Source organism: Papaver somniferum, chromosome 3, assembly GCF_003573695.1.
Source record: "Papaver somniferum cultivar HN1 chromosome 3, ASM357369v1, whole genome shotgun sequence".
NCBI lineage: Eukaryota > Viridiplantae > Streptophyta > Magnoliopsida > Ranunculales > Papaveraceae > Papaver > Papaver somniferum.
The window spans coordinates 68,573,796-68,587,237 of NC_039360.1; the positions used below are offsets into that span (position 1 = coordinate 68,573,796).

The 13,442-nt window shown below is 39.0% G+C and overlaps 1 protein-coding gene across 1 annotated transcript; it reads right to left on the minus strand.

Moving 5' to 3' along the window:
- Positions 1 to 23: 23 nt before the first annotated feature.
- Positions 24 to 1,581, minus strand: LOC113356411 (dnaJ protein homolog 1-like). The gene is made up of 3 exons (XM_026599535.1): positions 1,325 to 1,581; positions 698 to 1,164; positions 24 to 619 (listed from the first exon to the last, which is right to left on the minus strand). The coding sequence occupies exons 1-3, from the start codon at positions 1,511 to 1,513 to the stop codon at positions 148 to 150; spliced, it is 1,128 nt and encodes a 375-aa protein (XP_026455320.1). The 5' UTR covers positions 1,514 to 1,581; the 3' UTR covers positions 24 to 147.
- Positions 1,582 to 13,442: the final 11,861 nt, after the last annotated feature.

Sequence of the window (13,442 nt, forward strand, 5' to 3'; positions counted from 1 at the left end):
CATGGTTTTGAATGGGCAGTATCTACAGCTAAAAGAAACAAGCGTGTGTACATCTTATAAATTGACGCTTCTAAGCATGTATATGATACAGTTGTAAGTTCTGAGTAAACCAAAAAAAGAAGAAGAGAGTAGGAAGGGTGGACGGATCTAATCGAAACAAGTTGTGAATACTCGAGAGCTTTCATTGAGAAGATTGAAGATATCGGACCGTTGTTCCTGTGTTAAATCAGTGGGAAAGATGATATGGAATTTGATCCGCAAATCACCTCTTCTTGTTGGATCTTTCGTTGTTGGCATACCTTGGCCTTGAATTATTTTTTCGTAACCAGGGAATATGATAACATCAGTGAACGATATACTCATCTTTTCACCCCCCAGCAGAGGTATGGGAAGTGTGCAGCCAGTGAGAGCCTTAACTAAGCTGATCTCCATTTTTAATATCAAGTCATCACCTTCTCTCTTGAATACCGGATGTCGTTTTTCGTCGATCACAAATATGATATCTGCTGTCAATGTTCCTGGTTTCTCATTTCCCATTCCGTCAAACGTAATTTTCGTACCTTTCTTCCAACCTGGCTTTACTTTTATCCGTAGCACTTCCTCTTCTTGAACCATTACCCTGCAAACGTTAATACATTTAGCATGGAGCCAAAAACTATGCACCACAAAATAACAAAAAAATTACAGCATGACATACCCGTTATCTGTTAAGACGTCTCTTGTGACCTCTATCTTCTTGACACATCCATGGCACAATTCTTCGAGTGTGCATTCGAGCGTCTTCTCGACAGGTGGGAGTTTAGCCCGCTCCGATGAGCATGAAAACATGATTGGTGTTGTGCTAGCACTCCTTCTGCTCATACTTTTAGACAGAGAATCAGGACGGTTACTACTAGGTGTTGGGGTGGTGCTCCTTCGGCTCAAACTCTTCAACAGAGATTTTGGACGACAAGGTTGTGGAGTATGACTCCTCCGGCTCGAACTTTTCGATAGAGAAGTAGGAGAGCCACCATTACTATCGGCCCTAATATGTCTAAAAAAAGATCCCTTAGGGGTCGTCGGATCTTCCCTTCTTGATCTTGATCTCACAGATCCTCCTCTGATACTATCGGAATCATGTACACCGTTAATGTTTTCATCTACTAGTTTCTTGTCTTTAATAGCCTGAATTTGCACATAACAGAAATTAGAAAAATGACAGAAAAATAATATCAATATCATGCATGTTTGCGGTGGCATGCGAATGGAACACAAAAGCTAGTCTGTGCATAATCAGACGTCCATGCATCTTAATTTGTATGATATTTTCACTTTAAAATGATACCTCGTAGGCTTCGTTAATTGTTTTATATTTGGATTCAGCTTCAACTTTATGGGAGCTACTGTGTTTGTCAGGATGCCATCGCATAACAAGGGATTTGTAAGCCTTGCAGACATCTTTAATGGAAGAACCCTTGGCCAGACCAAGAATGTTATGAAAGTCGGTTGATGCCGAATTATGTTGATCTGCCATGGATGGGCAGAGAACATAAATTTTGTTGCAGAGATGGATATTCAAGATTAATTAAGAGAAGAGGAAGAAAAGGAGAAACATGAGGACATCCACATCTATATCCATAAAATGGAAGGTGAGCCTAACATAATGCCTTGTTATTAGGCAAAATTAGTTTACTATGTATGTACAATACAAAAATCGGCTAGACATCCACTAGCAACAAATTAACAATTTAGTGTTTATCCGAGCAATGGAATGCTTTGCAATTGCCAGCAAGTGTAGCTGTTGGTAGTATTCAAATCTTGCTTACGCATTTAGTTATGGAAATGCTGGTAAAGAATTAGGCTCAATCTAGGCTAGGCTGTTGTAATACCAAATTGAATTCCCTAGTTCTGATGGTTAACCCATTATTATCTAATGACGACAACTTAATAAACTTATAACAGCAGACCTGATCAGAGGGACAGAACATCCATTCCTCATAATGTGTGGGCAGAAAATCACATAGCTACGTGGAGGCATCACCAAGCACAAATACAAGAAAGTCAAGATGGTGGTAAACACTGAATACATCCTTAGGAGCACTTTTCCCCTTTCGAGATGTTTACCTGTTACGCGAGATTAAGACACGTGGGAAGCAGTAATGGAGATCTAAGGCAAAGTTTGATATAGGTAGTTGAGCATTCAACGAAGAAGCAGAACGGTCAACAGTCAGATTGTCAGTCTACAGTTTGATTACAGTTGGCAAAAGGCCAACGAGAACGGAATGATGGTGACAGCTTCAGCGAGTAATAATGGGCGAATCGTCTAGCGAAGACAACCACCAGTGAAAATGAACCCTTCTGAAAGTCAGCTACAATTGAAAGCCTCCCTGAGCATGCCCGCGAGCGAGGTGAGCTATCCTCTAATAGCAAATTTTTCCTATAAAAGGAATTGTAAACAGTGTAAGAGGGGTTGAGGCTTTTTAGGGTTTATGGCAGACTGTGAGAGAGAGAGAGGTTCAGAGCATTCTTATATTACACCGAGAACTTGTAATCATATTCCATCTGTAGTGAAATCATCCCGGTGGACGTAGGTTTTAACACCGAACCACGTAAATCGCCCGTGTCTTAATGCTTGTTTGTTTACTCACAAATCTTAACCACGTAACTTGATTGCATGATTGATACTTGTATTAGTAGCTTTAGGATTGTTCTTTGGGTGTACCATGGGTTTCCTGCGGCTACATTTTGATGCTAGAAACATGGATTGACGATCTGCCAACTCCTTCTTGTCTAATATAGTTGTGGGTTTTCCTACACCCTTACGAAGTGTGTACAAGGTGATTGCCAAAATACTGACAACTAAATGATTGAAAATCATAATTCGTAAGCTTATATCTGAATTGCAAAGTGTTTTCGATAAAGGGAAACAATTACTAGATGGGGTGTTGGTAGCTAGTGAATGTATTGAAGCTAAAGTAACGCAAAAGAAACCACGATAATAATGAAAAATAGACACAGAAAAGGCATTTTATAATTTTCGGTGGAATTCTCTATTCAACATCATGCATGGTTTTGGATGGAAATGAAGAATGTGTATAAAATGGTGTACAACTACATCAAATCTTACTTTACTTGTGAATGGTAACTCTTCTTGAATGTTCTACTAATTTTAGAAAGGAAACTCCTTTTTCCCTTCATATTCCTTTTGGTAGAAGAAATTTGCACTAAGTTAATATAAAAGGTTACTTGTAGATGCAGAATAAAAGGCTTTAGTAAAGTGCGATTAATATTTATAATCCTGACGACGTTTGAAGCACTCACGTGTCTTAAGATGAATCTGGATAAGAGTGCAATGAAAAGTATATGTGTGAATCAAGAAGTTAAAGTGCTAGTTGAATAGATAGAATGGGAATCAAAATTGTTTTCAATAAAATACCAGAAACTACCAATTGGAGATACACAAAGAATACCTTTTGTGTAAGAATCAGTCCTAATAATAATTGATCAAAAGATGGACAATCGAAAACCAAATACTTTTCAAAAGCAGGGAGAATGAATAGTAAAGACCTCTCTGGATGCTATCTCTACATACTCTATGTCATTACTAAATATTACCAACACAATTAGAGAAGAAAATGATAGGTATAATAAGAAAATTTGTATGGGGAACAAAAGAAAATAAGTTGATGATGTGGTGGGTGTCATGAGAAAAGATATGCAAAAAAGAAAATGGTGGGTTGGAAATCAAGAACTTGAGAACAACAAACAAAACTTTACTCTCCAAAGGGTATTGATATATGCTCATCATAAGAAACCTTTATGGAGAAGAGTAATAGAGCAGAGGACAAGAAAGAAGGAGGATGGTTTGATTCTAATAGATATGAATATTCCACAAGGGAGAGGTCTGTGGATAGGAATTCTAAAAAACAAGCAAAGTGAAAATAGGTAATGGCTAGAGTTTATACTTTTGGCATGGCAATTGGTAAGGTTGAAACATGTTCAAATAACTCACTCCAGAAATGTGTACAAAAAAGAAAGAAAAAAAAAGCACTAAATGGGACATTATAGAAGAAGTATAGATATGTAAGGAAATTGGAAACTGAAAATTGGAAGTCTAGCTACAGCTGAATCAAGAAACAATTATTTTTGATTGATAATGAAGATTGAAGCGCCACATTATCTAATGAAGAAGAAAAATTCTCTTATTTTGACTTAAAAGACAACAAATTCTTAAACAATATATGTCACCATAAGTTCAGCAATGATGAAGATAGGAATGCATGCATTTTCACAGATTCCATCTGGCAGAGGGACATTCCACCACAGGTTTCAGTACTTATTTGTTCTATTTTTCATAATTCAACCCCAAGACTCAAGAACATACAACATAGAAATATCTCAACAACAGATAATATATGTAAGTTGTGTGAATCAAAAGATAAAGATAGTAATCACATATTTTCACTTTGAGTACTCTAGAAATGTGTGACTTTTGTTTATTAAATATTTCAAAATCCCTGGTGTATGCAAGACAATCTGATATACAACTTTTTAATCTGAAAAATCATGATTCGATGGAAAGGAATACAAGAATTTGGAACTTATTTCTTTATGCAGTTCTATGGATGATTTGGAAAGAAGGAGATCCAACAGTGTTTTTTTGAAAGAAAAAACTAATTTCATATATAATCATTGAGGTGAAAGCCTTGTTATTTTTGCGGTCATTGATAGCATATTTGTCTGAATTATTTCCAATTAACCGTATTCTTTATAATTGGGATGCAGTTGTGATGTAATTTAACTTTATAAAATAATGTGATGGATTTTTCCGCCTTTATCATATAAGTTCAACATATAAGCCCTAAAAAAATAAAAAATAAAAAATAAAAAACTCATTTTCATTTATTAATTTTATTTGTCAGGACAAAACTATTAAAAAGATGTTACCTGTATCAAGTTGTTGTACTAGCCAGTGGTATGTTCAAGCAAGCGTGAGAACAACGCGGATTGTGCAAGGTTTAATGACAAAGATAAATGTCTCTCTATAATCCCGTTGATTGAATCCGTTGGTGTCCAAATGAGCCTCATATCGTTCGATAGTGCCATCAGCTTAGCACTTTATCCGAAAAAAACCATTTATAACCAACTAAACTCATGTCATGTGAAATTGAACTATTGACCATTTGTTGTCATAAGCGCCTTATACTCCGTATCAATTGATGTATTTAGGCATGTGTGTAATAACAAAGGTCCAAAAATATTATCGTGTTAGTTTAGCATTTTTAGACGCTAAAATGTTCTTTTAGCGTCTAAAAAATTCCATCTTTGTCGCTGGTAACCATGCCATGCTTATTACAAACAACTGGTGGTGGTAAAGTAACTCATCATGGATGAGGTTTAGGTATGGTTGGACAATGAGATCTATGAGCCTTAGATTTGGTTTTAAGAGAGCGGTGTGGGATAATGAAATAAAAGGGGGTAATACAAGTTGGAGTGGTCAATGAAATAAAAGGGGATAAAAGTTGTAGAACCGGTAGATTGTATAAAGGAATTAGATAAGGTTTACATAGGGGAATCATAATTAGGATTTTCGCTAGGTGTTGATGATGAGTTTTTGACAAGGACATAAATTGTAAAATTGCTCTTCCCTGATTACAGAAGTGTAATGTATCCCTGACCCAGCATCAGGATTAAGGATTTGTATTTACAACTTATATTCCGCAAGAGAATCAGTAAACGCATATCCAACCTCCGGTTTAACCGTCGCATAACATATGTATATAAATGAGCATAATATTTCATTATTGATACTCTATAATATTGGTTGGACAAGCTCCTAGACGAATTGACCGCTAGTATAGAGAAATATTATCCTCAGGTTGCCACTGATGCTGGTGACAACTACCCTTCAGATGGTCCCTGCATGTATAAAATATATATATGCTACTAAAAGTATTATATTAATACATAGCCATATCAAGTATCGTCTCAATTCGCAAAATCCCACGACCGAGTTCCTTGAACATGTTATAGCGGCGCCATCATATTCAAATTGATACTGGAATAGCATCATATTTTAATTCTAGGTCTATCATGTTTCCATGGACCCAAACTCTACATCATAACCATGTGATGATCATATCGTGATTGATGGCCTAGTAATTGCGGCGCATTGGCTAGGCATAATCAAGCCCATGTCATATACTGCATATCTCATAATACCTTAGATAACCATAGCTAAAGCCATAATACAACTATTGCAACTTAAAGCGCTTCGGCTAAGAATGGACTAATGGCTTGGATGAAATTATCTCAAAACAGGTATATAACACAACTTGGCGAAATATGGCATGTGGCATGTTCACCATTATGCCACAGTATAGGCTATGACACCATCGTGCGCGATATTCATGGCCTTGGCAGCTTAAGCCAAGACCGTGGCACCTAGCTAGCCGTGCATCATTCTCGGCCTTGGCACCTAGCCGTGCGTTATTCTAGGCCTTGGAAGCTTAGGCCAAGGCCGTGTAACCTAGCCGTGCGTCATTCTCGACCTTGGAAGCTTAGGCCAAGGCTGTGACACCTAGCCGTGCGTCATCACCTACCTTGGAAGCTTAGGCCAAGGCCATGGAACCTAGTCGCGTGTCGGTACCCTCCTTAGAAGCTTAGGCCAAGGCCATGGCACCATGCCATGCGTTATACTCGGCCATCATAGTTGTGTCCAAAGCCATGACAAGACTATGTGCACTATTTTCGGCCATGACAGATTATGCCGCAACAAGACACGATTGATCCCTAATCCCACGGATGGCTTTGGCTAAGTTGTTTTCACAACAACTTAGTTTAACACGTCCATAAGACATATGTCATACCAATGGCTACGATAAAGCCTAAGTAAGATGAGATCTACGATTCAACAGAAATACATAAGAGATATCAAAATACATCACATGGGGAGGATTCTTCATGGGGTATTGGGCTGGTGGTCTACGACAACATGCGGCGTGGAAACACCCCATGTGAAAATTTAGAGCAGTGGTGACGGTTGCAAACGGTTGGACATGGATTCGTGAGAAAGGAATTTCCAGAAACTTCCCTAATTTATCTCACATGATACCCAACATCCTCATATTTTCTATATCTCCACGACCTCGCTACCTCCACTACTCACGAGATTGACATTGTGTATTCTAAACTAATATAAATAGGCCACTTAGCCTATTCAGAAGACAGAACAAGCTTGGATAACCAAAAAGCTTTGTATTTTTCCTAGTTTTTAATACCCAACACACACAATTCGATACTATTATCAATTTCTAAAAAATCTGCTTCCCTCCCCTAAGATCAACCCATCTTCCTCTCCATCATGACCGAAGCAAGACGGAACGACTGCTTTCGTGGTTTAGGCTTGTCCTGTTCGATTTTGATTTTAGAGCCTAAACAGAAAGTACCACATCGGTACATTTTTTACCTGGAAGTAATTTTTAGGTACTAACTCTAGGTAAAAAGGTATATAATGTCATATAAGATGGAATTGAAATGATGTTTTAACGCATGGAGAGGCCAGAAAAAGGATTGGTTGATGAAGAATCTGTATAAAAAGTTTTTTTAAACAAGAGAATGAGTTGGTGGTAAAAAAAATGAAAGAGAAGAGGAAAAAATGGAGAGTGTACCGGTTTGGATTGCAAGGATGAAGGCATTTCAACGACAGCATAAGGGAATGGATCCTCCACAAAAACGACATGACCAATATATTTCACCATTCGTTGAGTGAAGGCACATTTATAACCTTTCCTAGCATCATCATATCCGAAAAAGACACACAAGTGGTCTTAGCATCATCATATCCGAAAAAGATACAAGCGGAATAACACCACTGTGACGGACCAGAAAATTACGCCTGGCGCGCCTGGGAGCGCATGCCATAACTCCCCCGATGTGCCATGATAATGCTACGATTCGGGCCTTGAATCTAGACAAATGCACGTTCATTTTCTCATGCAGGCATGCTCGTAGAGCATGATGCAACTAACTTAGCTTCCACGCCGTTCCAACTTACCCTTGCATGCATCAGTGGATTTCTCAACGTAGGAAATTCATCACTGAATTTCCTATCTAGCTGAGCGATCATCATACTACGAAGTCTTGTCCATGCATAAGGCATAAGCCTTGGACTTAGGCATAGGACGCTCCAATCTTATTGTAATTTCCCTTCTGCTCTTACCCGCTCTGTGTATCTTGATAAGAAGTATGAACATTCCTTCGCTGGAATGCAACTAAGCCTCATCAAGCTTGGCCGCAATCATCTCTTGCATCGAGCTACCGAACTTAGATGATATGAGGGGACAACGTGCTGGACCAGAAATGCTGCAACTCATTACGGTTGCCTACGTACCCTTCCCTACTCTAAAGGGATCAAGCACAGACCGTAGTTCATCATCGAAGGGACATAAAACTCAAACCAACTCGTTTGTGAGGCCGTGGCCAAGCAATAATTGTAATGGTCTAGTCCATGTAGGCCGTTTTGTCAAAATGCATATATGATATGCATTACCGAGCCTGTGGCATGGCATAGTAATGCCCATGCTTAACATGTTCCATTGGAAAGTCTACGCAGCTATAAATGAGCCCTAAGCATCATTTACACTGTTGCGTCTAAGCAATAAAGCTTACTTGGTGCATGGTCCGCATATGCACCATCAACCAACTAGCCCTCCCTATATATGTTAACTTGCAATTTCTACAACTTTGGAAAGGGGAGAAAAATGACTTTACCAAGTCCCAAGGCTGTGATGGCTGCACATAACTCCCTGTCCAAAAGCAATGTACAGCCGTGATGGTTGTACATTCAGTTCTGGCTCACAACCCAGTTTCAATGTCCGACCATAATGGCTGAACACTTCCTTAGCCAGGTACCGTGAAGAGTCGCGATGACTGTATTTCCGGTTTTGGCCCATAGGCTACTCCAATGTCCATCCGTGATGGTTGTATATCTCCAAGGCTATCTTACTTGGTGCATGGTTTGTATGTGCACCTTCAACCAAGTACCTCCTCTCCCTATATATGTTAACTTGACATTTTTACAACTTTGATTAAGGGAGGAAAAATCATTCTCCAATAAACTATTTTGAGCGGATTGTGTGGAAACAATCCATGACAAGTTCCATTCTCCCTGGAAGAATATGCAAACATACTGGAGAAACGGATGAGAAATTTGAGGTAACAATGTTGTTAGTTAATTGTTTTTCTGTTTAAGAAAAGTTGATTCTATTTCATATATATTTTGCTTTTGCTTAACAAAATTTCGGTTGAATTGATGATTTATTCTATTATGTGTGTATGGATGTGTGTGTGATTCAATTGGTTCCGGTTAAGAAAAACTATTGTTATCTTGCTTTATTGTGTAGTATAAATTGTTTAGGCTTACAAAATTTCGGTGCAATTGCGGTGCTATAATTTCTATGTTGTTTCAATTGCTTCCGGTTGAGGTGAATAATTATGCAAGTTGATTTATTTTGGTTTGTATGAACTATTTATGGCTTAACGAAAGAAAAAGTATACGGGATGGATTGTTTAGTCCAATTCGATTTCGGATAAGAGAAGCTAAGTTTATCTTAGTTAGACTTATCAAAGTGGAGGTTTCGGTTATTCAAGTCTAATCGAATTTCTTAACAAGAAATCCTAGTTAACTAACCTAGTACCTGTCTTGTTTAAAATTTAAAGGTCTAAGTTATATGGATAATTAGAACCTGATGAGAAAAAGAATTATCTTTATTTTGGTCTTATTGAATGAAGCGATTACATTTGTACAATCGGTTTAGCAAAGGGACTAAGGTGCTTAGATGATTTTTGGTTTGCTAAACTAAATTGGGAAAATTGCTTCGGGCAATTATTTCCTTGATAACATATTGAAAAAAAAAATTACTTTGTAGTTTCGGTTTTGATATTGGTTATCAAAAATGGTGTGTGGAACCCTCGTGCTTAACTCTATAGGTTGCAAGTCTATTTTGAGATTTGTAAGATTCTTTTCGGTTTGTCCTTTATTTTTTCGTTTCTTTGTCATTTTGTGACAAAAAGGGGGAGAAATATATGGAGTAAACAAGTGATACTGGCATTGATTTTATATTGATTGGTATCACTAAGGAAAAGGACAATTGTGCTTATACATTTATCTAACAAAAGAGTGAAAGCATAGACTAAGGGGGAGTAACATATCATATTAATTGGTATAACAAAGACGTGCGGATTGATAAAATCTACCTATCTCACCTTTAGGTGGATTCTTAGCTTTGTTATTATAATGTCAACAACGGAATTCAAGGATTGAATGTATACAGGTTATTGTGATGTTGAATTCGGGAATCAAGCGTATGTGTAATGAATTCTTGTAATTTGTTTATCCATATGATTGTAAGAGTTTTGTCACTAAAATTGTCAAAGGGGGAGATTGTTAGAGCATAGCTCGGTTGAACCCACCATGTGTTGGCATGTCAGGCTTGGTTGTCATATTTTAGTGAATCAAAACTCATTTAAGAGTCGCTTGATTATGTACTAGTGTGAATACCAATATTCTGCGGAGCACGTGTCACGATCTCAGTGGTCGCATACAATATAACTGTGTATCCCTCGCTATACAGAGGAATCCGAGTGACAGAGGATACCTTCGTAGATCTACTTTATCTTGTCCCAAGAGAGGATGACTCGACGTCTAAGATGAAAGAAGTAAAAGCCTAGTCTATGGGGAGGCAGTTGGCGAAGGGACAAAGGTAGATGACATATCTAATCAGCATTAAATGCACAAATCTCTTATCTAAACGCATAATCAAGGCACGTGGATAGAGATGATGTGGCGGAACCCGATCGGCAGAGGCTGGCGGTGAACGAAGGTACAATTTGTACTAAGGATGGGAAGTTCCCGAAGGAACGTGGGTCAGCTGAGGTGGCAGAGTTCGACTGGAGAAAGCACGCGGCGAACGAAGGTACCATCTGTATTATAGGTATATCAGGAAACGATGAACCCAGAGGCAGCAAAGATATACTTGGAGCAGAAGGGGCTATAAATACCAAGCCTCACCAACAAACTAAAGGCATTCAATACCTAGGAGAGAAGATCTAGTCTTAAGCTTATACCTCTTTAATGTTTATAACTTAAGTATTTAATTCAACTTGAGTTCTCTCTATTACTTTAGGAAGCATTTAAGATCTTCGTAACCACCATGACTTAATACAAAACAAGCACTCATTACCCCGTGGACGTAGACGAAAGTCGAACCATGTAATCTCTTGTGTCTCATGATAACTTATCGGCATTCACATTATATTTGTATTCTTATTTATTGTTGTGATCTTGAGTATCTTTTACTACTTAGCATTATCAGTTCAACAGACGCATCAATACTACTTAGTATCTGATTCTCTGAGTTGTATACATTACGTAGACTACGGGAAAACGCGTAGTCACAGTTTGGCGCTAGAAGGTTTTGCTCACCATCTTGATTTTTTTTTATTCCGTCATATACTTTACTTACACATCTTCTTAAACAAAGAGATCTGAGTTCAACAACGATGAATCTCACTCTCTAGTGATTGGTTCGTCCGTTGTTTTCGCAAGTTGTTTGAGTTCATAGCCTCTAGAGACTAGCAATATCACAGATCTACAAAAGTTTTCACAAAAACACACTCGCAAAATTAAAACTTTTGTTTTGTACTAAAACAACCTTTTCCGACAAAGCATCCTTTAGATATGAGTACCTCAGACTGCAGAGGAATCTCACTGAGATTTTAAGGAAAAAATATCTTCTAAAGCATTTAATAACCCTGTTTTTTGGGAGATCTGATACCTCTTTTTAAGTTGATTTTCAACGTTTAAGGTTGTTTCTTCCAAGGGTGTCATAAGAATTTAATACCCGTCTTTCCAAACGTCATTTCAGTCCTTTTTCTGAAAAAAGTTGCTTAGCCGTCTTCCATGTCAGAGCATTAATTTCCACTTTTGACGAAGACACCCAAGTAGCAGATTTTTGTCGTTTTTTCTTTGACCGCAGGATAACAAAAACTGAAGGCATGCAGAGACCAAGTGATGTACCAACAAGCTCACGACCAGCAGTCACACGAGGAAGATCTCAAAAGCCATCTCAAACAAATCAACGAACGGAAGCAGAGGACGGCAAAGTGAAATATCACGAAGGACGATTGCTAACAAACCACCTATTCCTGCTGAAGGGATGGGGCAAACACCGGGAGCTCAACCACTTTATGGCATGCCATTACCGGAGCATCCCAATGTCAAGCAGCAACCTGCGGCCAATGCAGGGTTACCCATAACCTTAGTTCCTACGGGACGAGGGTTGGGAAACCTAACTCCAATCCAGATAGATCTCGATGCACCGATCCTCGACGAAGGAGTAGAAGACTCTGAGGATCCGTACGAAAGCACTTCTCAGGGTGGTAGAATCCACAATGAAGATCAAATGGAAGCACAAGTAGTAGCCTTGCTACTCCGATATAAAGAGCATGAGGATGCAATGCACATGATGGCCCGGGAGAACCAGAACCTAAAGGATATGCTAGACATACAAATCGAAGGTTCCCAAACTCACCCTCCGTTAAAGAGGCGTGAGAACAGAGCTATCTCATGAAGGCGGAGGGTGGATCTCAACCCACCAAAGGCTAACCCAGCAGGGGGATCCAGGAGAACACACCACGATACAGATGAGACGAATCCAATATACAAGCCCTCTCAGTCCTACTACGATGAGGCATTTTCCAAAGATGCTCACAATGTGAACATGGTTATGGAGCAAATGGAGAAAATGCGGAAGGAGATACAAGGCCTAAAAACCGGACACGCAGGTGCAAGACTAGAAGAAGTGCTACAAGAGGCGACCACATCTCCATTGTCTTTTCGCATTTTGAGGGAACCCATCCCTCCGAAGTTCCCGGTACCTACGTTCCAGGCATACAACGGTACCTCAGATCCCGCAGCCCACCTACGGTATTACACTCGTGTCCTCGCCCATTGGGAAAGAGATGAGGTAGTACTTTGTAGGTACTTCTTTGCAATCTTGACGGGATCAGCATCAGACTGGTATGACAATTTACCAGCAAACTCAATTGACTCTTTTAAGCAATTGTCTACGGTGTTCTTGGAGACATACATGTACAACAAATCAACAAAGGCAAGGTTAGATAGGCTATTTGCTTTAGCTATCGGACCTCGCGAAACATTGATGCAATACACAGATAGGTGGCAGAAGACATGTCAAGCAATTGGGAAAGTCAATCCAGAAATTAGCATTAATTGCTATAAGTACGGACTTGATAGGACCTCAGACATCTTCGTGGAACTCCACAACCGACCCCTTGATTCCGAAGGAGAACTTAGGGTCGTCCAAGATCGCTACATCCGACTTGAAGAAATCCAGAAGGACAACCCCAGGGCGCAAGCAAAGGAGACAACAACTCCATAA

What these genes read in the sequence shown, in the direction of transcription:
- LOC113356411 (XM_026599535.1), bottom strand. Translation starts at nt 1,513, where the DNA reads ATGGCAGATCAACATAATTCGGCATCAACCGACTTTCATAACATTCTT. An exon ending in CAATTAACGAAGCCTACGAG is followed by an intron (nt 1,165 to 1,324) that starts GTATCATTTTAA and finishes GTGCAAATTCAG; the next exon opens with GCTATTAAAGACAAGAAACT. An exon ending in GACGTCTTAACAGATAACGG is followed by an intron (nt 620 to 697) that starts GTATGTCATGCT and finishes TAACGTTTGCAG; the next exon opens with GGTAATGGTTCAAGAAGAGG.